The sequence below is a fragment of the Mercurialis annua genome, linkage group LG2 (genome assembly GCF_937616625.2).
Source record: "Mercurialis annua linkage group LG2, ddMerAnnu1.2, whole genome shotgun sequence".
NCBI lineage: Eukaryota > Viridiplantae > Streptophyta > Magnoliopsida > Malpighiales > Euphorbiaceae > Mercurialis > Mercurialis annua.
Window position 1 is genome coordinate 33,806,046 of NC_065571.1, and position 10,888 is coordinate 33,816,933.

Here is a 10,888-nt window from a genome sequence, read left to right on the forward strand (position 1 = left end):
GAAATTAATTGTCATAATAATCAATTAGCTGTGATAAATTTAATTTATCACAAGAAGTAATTTAACATAACGTGGCGAAATTAATTGTCATTATAATTAGTTAGTTGTGATAAATTTAATTTATCACAACACGTAATTTATCATAACGTGACGAAATTAATTGTCATTATAATTTGTCAACGGTGACAAATTTAATTTATCACAACAAGTAATTTATCATAATGTGACAAAATTAATTGTCATTATAATTTGTCAACGGTGATAAATTTAATTTATCACAACAAGTAATTTATCATAATGTGACAAAATTAATTGTCATTATAATTTGTCAACGGTGATAAATTTAATTTATCACAACAAATAATTTATCATAACGTGACGATATTATTTGTCATTATAATTAGATAGCTGTGACAAAAGTAATTGTCATTATAATTGCTATTTTATTATATTATTTTTATTTTTATCGATACTAAAACAATTAAATACGGTAAATTGTTGCTTGCGAGATACTAAATCAATTCAAATATTACATAAAATTATACTAAAATATTACATAAAATTATAAATGAATAACTGTTCAATAATACTAAAATAACCGATCGTATGCAAACATCTAAAATATTTTCTAAAAAGAAAAAAAACTAAATTAAGCCTAACTTTTAATATAGGGAGACGTCCATCTTCTTTCATCCCGACAATTCTCATCTGCAAGAAAAAAAATTAATGAAATAATATACATATTTATTTTTAAACTAACATATTTAAATTAATAATTTTAAAATTTAAGTTCCTTGTAAGAAATGCGGTTCTTATGAAAGCATTACTCTTTCTTTATTGCTCTGGTGGTTTTTTCTTCAATCTAAAATGATTTTATAAAATAGTAAAAGAGATTCAGAAGAGTGAAATCATTTCAAACCTACATTCATAACTTTATGAATTGTGAAAATGTTATGTTTGCTTTAATGGTAACTTTGGTCTAACAAGGAGATGCGATTAGTCAAAGGATTACTCTTTTATCAATTAGATGGAAATTTGTTGCCCGGGGAAACAGCCATGTCTTTAGTACTTGTTTTTATCTTTAAGTAACAAGATCAATATGTTAACAAAAAGTACACTGCAGAAAACCAAAAAAAAGCAGATATGTGAAGTTCTGAACAATACCAGGTCATATTGACTTGTAATACATTGCTTGAACTCTTCCGCAACCTTACTTAGTACTGATTCCACCAACTATTGCATGCAAAAGGCACAATCATTATTTAAAGTTAGAAACTTTAACAGCAGAACCAAAAGGAAATGAAGCATAGTGTATCTGAATACTAAATCTTGATTAATCCTGGAAAGATTTTACAGAGACATACTTCATTCCTGTTTTAAATTATATAACATTTACCTAGACCTAGGCAGCTCAATAAATTACTTTTTATCAAGTCTCAAAATTAATTAGTATCAACAGTTGCACAAGTTCATATAACATAAGCATATAAGCTTATCATCAAGAAATCAAATAGTTAAATAGTAGATGATTACATGTTTCCTACATTTAACGAGTGGTAAAACGCTAATATAACTTCATAACCAGTAAAAGAGAAGAGGCATTACTAAGGCGTATGTACACAATAACTTCATCTAACGTTGTACGCAACGTGGCCAAATTAATAGCAAGATTCAAAAGCAACATATATTACACAATACTTCGTTAATTTAAAGAACATAGCTACCGAACATTGAAAAGATAAGCATGGAAAATCATGTGGAATTCCAAAATCAACCAAGATAATACTTCTCCTATACAGGAGCCCAAATGTTTAAAATTTCTAATTGACGAACCATTAAATAACAAATATGGCATTAATAACTCCACTATTTAAAGAATAACAGTAATAAAAGATCAGTAACACACTGGCCAACTAGAATGGCCACTACACCTATTATAGGATAATCAAACACTAAATAAGCAGTCGAAATCTGAAAATCCCTGATTCTTATTATGATTTTCCAAAAGCTAGTTACAACAGCGAAATCTATAATCACAAATTTAACAAAGAAGAGTAACAACTAAGTAAAACATGTTATCATCGGTAATACTAACACCTTCATTATGCCAGGTTCTCGCTAAGGCTACAAGCGACAGCAAACATTTCAAAGTTTCCACCTAAACAAACAAATAACCGAAGAATTAACATACTAGAAGTTTACGCAGAGCTATTTACAGTAATTAGTACCAAAATTACCAAATTTTTTGCAGTAGTAACACTATACTCGTATTTGCCAGCTCTCCTAGACCAAACAATAAGTATAGCTTGTTAGCCTGTAAGAACAGTCAATGCAAGCGTAACAATACCCCCTATCTGAATCAAGAACAAACACATTAACATGCGAAGCAATAATTTGAAATAATTGAAATTAAAAGCAGTCAATGTATATCTTTACTTGCATTTCCACTTGGATCGTTCATTTGAGGCGGCCACTTTACTAACGAACACTTCAAATTTGAAAGCGGAATTAGGGATCAGAAAAATGAAAAATTGAGAGAACTAGATCTTGAGGAAAGAAAATAAAGTACCTTAATTTTCAATGTCGTTAGCTGTTTTGCCATCATTATCTTTATCTTCGTCCTTGAGTTTTCTGTACTCAATCAAATTTTGCAGACTAACATGGATTATTTATCAACAATGAAAAAAACAATCATTGTAGATCTATCTTGCTTGATTACACAATTTTTTACCTATGCTGCAAAAACATAAACCTTTTGGCACGCAACTGAATTTTGAAGACAAACAAAAATCTTCATTAACAACTTTTACACATAAATCCTACTCATTAATAAGAAAGTTTGAGAACTAGGATCAATTTAGAAAAAGATTAAGAGAACTAACCACTATGAGGTTCGTGTGAATGGAACTTGCATTTTCCTGCCTTCAACTAGAAAAGAATGGCCAAAACCTTTCAATATAGCATAAATTAATGTTCAAATTTTTCTAAACTTCTGTAGAGAAGGGATCATGACAAAAATTTCACAACAAAGCAAAAGGAGAGAAATGCCATCACTAATCATTCAAAAAGTATGATTCGATTACACTACACATTTTAGTAGATAATATCAATGATTAAAACATTAGCATTATAACTGTTAACTCAAGTCGAGCAACTTATGTGCATCAATTTTGAAACGGCACACACTTTTTAAGCTATGAGTAATCATATACCACATATACTCTCTATGAGTTTGTGTAAATTAGATGCATGACAATTCACAACTTTAGCTGAACTAGAAAGATATTGCACAAAACTTCTCATTAGAGCTGTTTCATTTTTTTAGTTGCAAGAAAAAATCAAATCTGAAAAAGAAAGAAACTTACATACTGTGAGGTACAGCGAGATTCAATTGTGTGATGACCGCTGTTATGAGGTCTAGGGGCTACTTCATTGAGCAATATATGAATTTTTATGTTTTCCAATATATGCAATTTACAAGCTCGTCTTTCGTGATAACTGATCGCTTTATTGATTGAAACAAGAAATGCATCATGTTGAATAGCTTGGGCAGGCAGGCAATCATTTGTTTCCGTCTCTTTGCTTGCGAGATAGTTGGATCTCGCTCTTCTTGCGCCTTTATTTCTTTCTCTCTTATCTATAAACACGCAAAAAAATTAGTTCATACATAAGACTTCATTCACATGGCATTTATACATAAAACAAATCTGAAAAATGATTACAGATTGCAAAAGGCTCTCCGGAAAAGTCCAATGTATTATGCAATAATATTTAAAATCACTAATTTGAGTTCCTATGAATCTAGATTTTCTACATCATGTTCCAAAATTTCATCAGAGAGATTCATTATGCAAAAAAGACTCCAAAGTAAAGACAAAATTGACACTTCTAAAATTAGACCAGCCCCTACTGATTTGAATAATAAGAAGTTATTGATGATAACTAAATATCCCATAAACAAGAATGGATGTTATTGATGATAATAATAAGAGAGCAGCAATATAATAATTAATGAACAGATAAAACAATCCTAATGATTTATGAAATATGGTATAGTTTCTAAGTTTATTGATACTTTGATGTTATTTGAATTCAAGTTAAGCCAGTCACTACTTACTATAGCACAAAAATAAAGACATATACTCTTCTATTGAAATTGAACCTCTGGATGTAGGAGAGGAGAGGAAATAACTATTCATATTAGGGAAAGCAGAGACTATCTCAAGGAAATGGCACTGAATAATTTATTAGCTGATAAGAAAATTGTAGATATAAAGAGACAAGCATGTGACATATAAGAAATTTATTAGAATTGCTATTTCTTGCCAGCAATATGATAATAAATGATAAGAACCATAAAATTACTCTTTGAGCGTCAAAACAAGTAAATTGTGTCCGAAGACAAGTTAGATTTTAACTAAAGAAAGTTACTGTAAGAACTGTTCCACCAAAACAGAAAATTTGCCATTATATTTTATGTACCACACGGATTTATTCTTCTTTATAGCAGTAACACTACTTTTACAATCTTAAACTGATTTATGCTCTGATACTACACATTAATTATTTTCCGTCAGACATCTGTTCTATTAACATATCCTATTTTTGTTATGCTGCTTTATCCTAAATTCTATTAAAGTGCCTCGTCACTACGCATAATTTGAGTCATATTAATATGTATGTTTAAGATGGGTGGATATCATCTCAAATAATGAATAACAGAATTCGATAAACTACGGCACATTCTATACGTCGGATCCATTAAACTGAACCAAGCATTTCAATCCCTACAATCTCTAACCCAAAACAAAAAAATGCAACAAAATAATCAAAATCAGAAGGATATAGAAAATACTTACTTTTGCTCGGTTAAGCGGCACCATCCATAATCGGTAGGATTCAATCGAACTCGCCTGAACCACTACACGGAAACGCAACCAAAAATCCATTCTCTAAAGTCTAACTCCTTTAAATTTGAACCGCAATCCACATAAAAGTTAGGGGTTTCGCATGAAGTAGAGTCAGACCAAGAAGAAAATATAAAAGAATGTGTTGGGAACATGATGTGTGTAATTACCTATTTGGAGAATTAAAAGAATTAGGGTTAGGAATGGTTGATAGAGGCTCTCGCGGGTTGAGAGAAGGAGATGAAGTGATGATGTGAAGAAATAGGATTGATTTTGTTTAGGTGTAGTGTATAGGAATTAATGGTCCAGATCTTTTTATATTTTAATCTAATGATTATTATTCTCCATGAAAACATAAAGCTAAAGAAAAAGTGGGATTTCCCTTTTTTTCTATTTTGGGATTGACTTTTAAATTATGACCCGTAATTTATTTGCACATTTTAAAATTCACAAAGTAAGTTAACATACAATTGATTCAATATTTATAATATATAATAATCAATAATTATGCAATGATAAATAATAAATATCTTTTTTGTATTTAATTTTGTATTTACTTTTATTTATTTTGATTATTATTATCATCATTAGTTATTTATTTAATTTTCATTAATTATCTTTATATTTTGTCGGTTTCGCATTCTCTGTTATAAAATATTTCTGTTTACTTGGATTCTAAATTTTATTTCTGTCTAATTTGCACTAAAAATATTATATACAAAAAATATGGTATCTTGGATAAGACACCTAAATAATAACAAAAATTAAAGTGTCGCACTCAATCATTTAGGATTTGAAGTTCTTTACAAACTACGTGGGTTTTGACCCCGACACACTGGGTACGTGTTTAAATATGTATTTAGGGTGTTTAAATCAGTTTTAAACATAATATTTCAATTCCAGTACTCCCAAAGGCGTCGTGGTGGCCTCACATTTTTAATCAGCCAATCAATTGGGCTTAGACGACCAGTCCGCGAGCAACCAACGATTTCTAAAAGGAATTCCAGGTTCACCCGAACTCGAAATCGACTCCGCTCTAAACTAGTGGAACCGTATTGACAAGAAAAAGAACTTTTGTCATACGATAACCTTCCCGGAGGCGAGTAAAGTTATCCAGTTGGTAGAAAAAGGAATTCCTAACTGAGTTAGATGGCGACTCCACATTTTTCAAAACCATTCCAATTTCGAAGTCAGGCATAAGCCTACACTACAAGAGAAAGGCCATTAGCCACCATTTTTCATGACCAGAACAATAACCAGTTTCAATAAGACATTAACAGCGACCAGAATTATATCTGTTCGTTTAATTTTGCTCTATCTCATATGACTCTCTATTTTCTAACCTAATTGTCTCAGTTATTCCCTTCCATTCCCTCTCATGTCCTCCATCTCACTCTCAGTTTGTTGCCGTCGCTGGACCAACGTTGTCTCAGTAACCAGATTCCTGTCATCGTTAATACAACAATGTTGTCCACTACTTTCATCCATCGTTGATTCCTATTTCCCTTCCAATCACTAATTTGTGTCTCACTCTCATTTTTCATTGCCCTAATTTATTATCCCACCTCAAGTCTCTGTTTAGATCAGAAAACTAAAAACAAACAGGACCCAATTTGCTATTTCAATTGGTTCAAAAGAAAGAGAAAAAACTGAACAAGTGATTATTTGTTATTTCATTTAGTAAGATTGAAGTCTTTTTCATGATTATGTATATATGTGGCATGTTTGGTCTAATTTTATTTGGGTTTCATTGTTTTTACAGGTCATTCCTTCTACCAATTCATCTGTTAGTTCTTTCTACCGTCCGATTAGCTTCTGCTCTATTTTGCAGGTCTCATTCACTGGATCAGAAGGCAGACTCCATCAAGACCTATTAAATCCTAAACCCTAAATAAAAAACAATTTTAATAATGCTTATACGAGTAAAATTAAATTAAATTGAATAAATTCAGCTATTATAAAATTTCAAATTATATTAATTAAAACATTAAAAAATAATAAGAATGGACGAAAGTGGTAATTTTTTTTATTTATTTCAAATGTAGCTTTTCTAACAAAACAAACCAAACAGATAAATAAAATTTAAAAAATACAAAATAAAAGATTGATCAAGATGATACTTTATAAGTTTATAAATGAATTTTTTTACTTAATTTTTATATTTAAAATTAATTTACTGTTTATAAAATTTAAAATTTATTACTTATTAGATATCAAATTTACAATTTATTTATAAAAAAACATAAAATAAAATCTTATCAGATCTGAAACTGATTTGATTTGCTAAAATCATGGTAAATTAAATTAGAAAAAAAAATTAAATTACAATAGGAGGGAAACAAAATTAAAATAGGAGGGAAACAAAATTAAAATAGGAGGAAAATAAAATTAAAAAAAACTAAAATTATTACGTAATGTTCCCTCTAAAGAAGATTCTTTGGCCTAATACTACACTCATTCTCTGTTAACTGATGGTTAAACATGCCCCTCAAATTAATAAAATAGATTTTGAAAATTAATTTCTACCTAAACTTAGGGCAAAAACTCAAGCCTTTAAACCGTTAATGCCCGTTTTGCTCCGATTTCCACTGTCCCAAATCATCAGCGTCCACTTTCCTCAGCTCCTCGCCCTTTTCTCTTTTGCTCCGGCCGCCTGCTGACGTTTTTGACTCCCTGTTGCCATTTTGGACCTGTTGCTGCCCTCTTCTCTCTTCCTCCGGCTAGGACCTGCTGCCTCCGGCTAGGATCTGCTGGCGCCGGCTAGGACCTGCTGCCGCCGTCCGTTCTTCCTCCGGTCCGACTCGTGAGCATGCTCTTCTTACTTTTACCCATGGTGTCAAGTAAATGATCTGTTGCTACTCTATTTAAAACTAAGCCTTACACCAATCTACGCCCTCCAGCCACCCTATCGCCGCTGTCTCCGCCGTCGCAGCAGCAACTCTTTTAGTTTCTTTCTTCAATTACAAGTGCGTAACCATGTCCTGTGCTGTCTCTGTTATTATTCATGTTACTTTATGTTTTAAATTGTAAATTTAAATTAAATTATAAATTCTAGGGTTTTCTGTTTGTTTTGTTTTTCTTTCTTTGTTATTAGATTCTTCCAGATCTGAAATTTCAGTAAAACAATTTATCCTTTATCGTTTATTTATTAATTTTTTTTGCTGTTTTTATGTTTTTGTTGATTTTCTATATAGAAATATGCATCTTTTTTGGGTTCTTTTTTAGGGTTAACCTAAATTTGATTCATAGATTGATTCAAGAATTAGGATATAAAGTGAGGAAGCATTGGATCAGATTAGTATACTTAGAGATTTGTTTTTCTTTTCTTGTCCTATTGGGCCTAAGGATTAGGGATTACGATTTATAATCGGATTTCAAAAGTCGAAAGATTTTGCTTTGGGAACCCTTACTGAAAGTGGCCATGGTTCCTATTCCTGTAAGTCAAATCTGAATAAAAATGGTTGCATCTCTATGGTTATCATCTAATGAAGATTTAATTTAACGATTTTAGATTAGGAGTGTCAAATCTGCATAGAAATGATTCTATATTCTATGGTTATTATCTAATGGCCATATTTGTTGCTTACCTATTTACATATCCAATTTGCATTTTGCTGAAGTTGTTTGATTTACATCTCTATGGTTATCATAAGATAGAAAGCCTATTCAGTCCAGTGCCCATTCATTATTTGTTTAGTTATTTTTATTTGTCTATGTTTTACATTCTTTATTTATTTAGTTCGTACCTCAACTTATTTTATTTTCATTATTATTTTGTTTCACTTCACTTATTTAATTTATTTTTTCTCTATTTTTTAGGAAGAAAATATACGATTTAAAGATTGACATCTTGCTTCTCAGTCTTTTTCTTGGCGTGGTTGATTTTGAAACGAAAAGTTGATTTCACAGTGTGTTTGAAACGGAATGACAAATCGGCAATTGAGTCTGTTGCTTCTAGTATTCCTTAAATGACATCGAAGTAAAGTAAATTCTAAAAAATGATTGATAAAAGAAGATTGATAAAATATCATAAGAAAATATATTATAATGTAATATTCATTTGCATGTTTATCGTTAATAAATTATCAATTTGTAATCAGTTTATTAAAAAATAAGTTATTTTAAAATAATATATAATTTATTTTTGGTTGACAACAGGTTGACAATGGATTTACGTTTAGTTTACTTGCATTATCAATTTTTTAGCTGAGTATGTGTATATATAATACCGAATAAATATATACAATAAACGAGTCTTTCCTTAGTGGTTAGGCACTTGGATTAGGAAAGGAAGGTCCTGAGTTCAAACTCAATTGAGAAAATAATGCCATTTTATTTAATTCTTTTGATATTTGACCACAACAGTTGTCCAATTGACTACATACCTCAATTTTGTGCTTAAAAGGAGAAGAAAAACTCGAGGAAAGGAGGTAATTCGTCGAATTTAAAAGCCCTACCTCGAATTTGTATGAATCATTTGAAAATTTAAATTATCAACTGAAAAAAGAAGCAATTTGAATGTGCAATTCATCCTTAATTAATCAATTTAGTCTTTTTCCTAAAGTCAAAAAAATACCTGAGAAAATAAGCAGCAACAACCACAACAACGATGAAAATGCGACGGCGGCAGAAGTACAATAAAGGAATTGATGCGGTAGTATGGTGTCAATATTCAGCAAAAAAAGTTTTGCCCTATCTTGATTTTTGTTTTAAAGAATGAAGAGTGCTTTGATAAAATAAAAAGTTAACCTAATTTGGATATTTTAATCTTAATTGTCCATACCTTTTTTTATCAAAATAAAATATAATTTCATGACCCATTTAATCTTGTTATCATCAATTGTTTTCCAATTGCATAGTGACATAACATTTATTAATCACAATATCATTTAATTTCGCTTAATTGCTGGAAAAATAAATTATTCACAATATTTTTACATATTATAATAAAATTTATTTCATCATAATAATTGTATTTTTAATATACAGTGACAAAACGTTTTTTGTCAAAACCCTTTGTCACAACAAACATAATTAATTTTTATAGTTACAGAAATATTTGACACAATATTTAATTATCACAACATCATTTAATTTTAATTAATTGCTGCAAAATAAAATTTGTCACCACTGTATTTAAACATTGTGCTAAAATTTATTTTATCATTATAACTGTATATACTTTCTTATTTACCATTTTTTTTTCTGCAATTCGTTTTTCTTTCTCTATTTTGTGTTTATTTTGTGTTTCTTTAGGTTGATATATGGTCGAAATAAGGTTCATTTTCAGTCATTATAACTTTATTTTTAAAATACGGGCACAAAACATTTATTTTGGCAAAATACTTTGTCACAAAACATATTTACTTTTTTTGTAGTGACAAATAAATTTGATACAATAAACTATAGTGGAAATATTATTTTTCGAGTTATTCTTTACCATATATTTTTTGCAAGTCCTTTTTCTTTCTTTATTTTGTGTTTATTTTGTGTTTCATGAGGTTTACATAAGGTTCATTTTCTATCATTATAACTGTATTTTTAAAATACGAGCACAAAACATTTATTTTGGCAAAATATTTTATCACAAAAATATATTTACTTTTTTTGTAGCGACAAATAAATTTGACACAATAAACACTAGTGGAAAGATTGTTTTTCGAGTTATTCTTTAACATATATTTTCTGCAATTTCTTTTTCATTCTCTATTTTGTGTTTATTTTGTGTTTCATAAGGTTGACATAAGGTTGACATCGGGTTCATATTCTGTCATTATAACTGTATTTTTAAAATACGGGAACAAAATATTTGTTTTGGCAAATACTTTGTCACAAAAACATATTTACTTTTTTTGTAGTGACAAATAAATTTGAGACAATATTAATTTATTATAATATCATTTAATTTCACTCAATTGCTGCAAAAATAAATTTGTCACAATATTTTTATAAATTATGATAAAATTCATTTTATCATCATA

At 29.5% G+C, this 10,888-nt stretch overlaps 1 protein-coding gene across 26 annotated transcripts; it reads right to left on the reverse strand.

The window, feature by feature from the left end:
• Positions 1-513: 513 nt before the first annotated feature.
• LOC130015154 (uncharacterized) lies at positions 514-5,190 on the reverse strand. 26 transcript variants are annotated; one of them, XR_008790167.1, is made up of 9 exons: positions 4,860-5,182; positions 3,366-3,637; positions 2,883-2,928; positions 2,732-2,766; positions 2,570-2,631; positions 2,437-2,488; positions 2,238-2,283; positions 1,165-1,233; positions 514-708 (listed from the first exon to the last, which is right to left on the reverse strand). XR_008790167.1 is itself a non-coding variant. In XM_056104799.1 (8 exons), coding segments are annotated over exons 4-8 (336 nt in total). In that variant the 5' UTR covers positions 2,443-2,488; positions 2,570-2,928; positions 3,370-3,637; positions 4,860-5,190; the 3' UTR covers positions 514-552. The 26 variants fall into 26 exon arrangements, 5 of the variants coding, with proteins under 5 accessions (XP_055960774.1, XP_055960773.1, XP_055960772.1 ...); XR_008790164.1 differs by having other exon boundaries at positions 2,883-2,949; XR_008790173.1 differs by adding an exon at positions 2,098-2,158 and having other exon boundaries at positions 2,238-2,314; positions 2,570-2,949; positions 4,860-5,190.
• Positions 5,191-10,888: the final 5,698 nt, after the last annotated feature.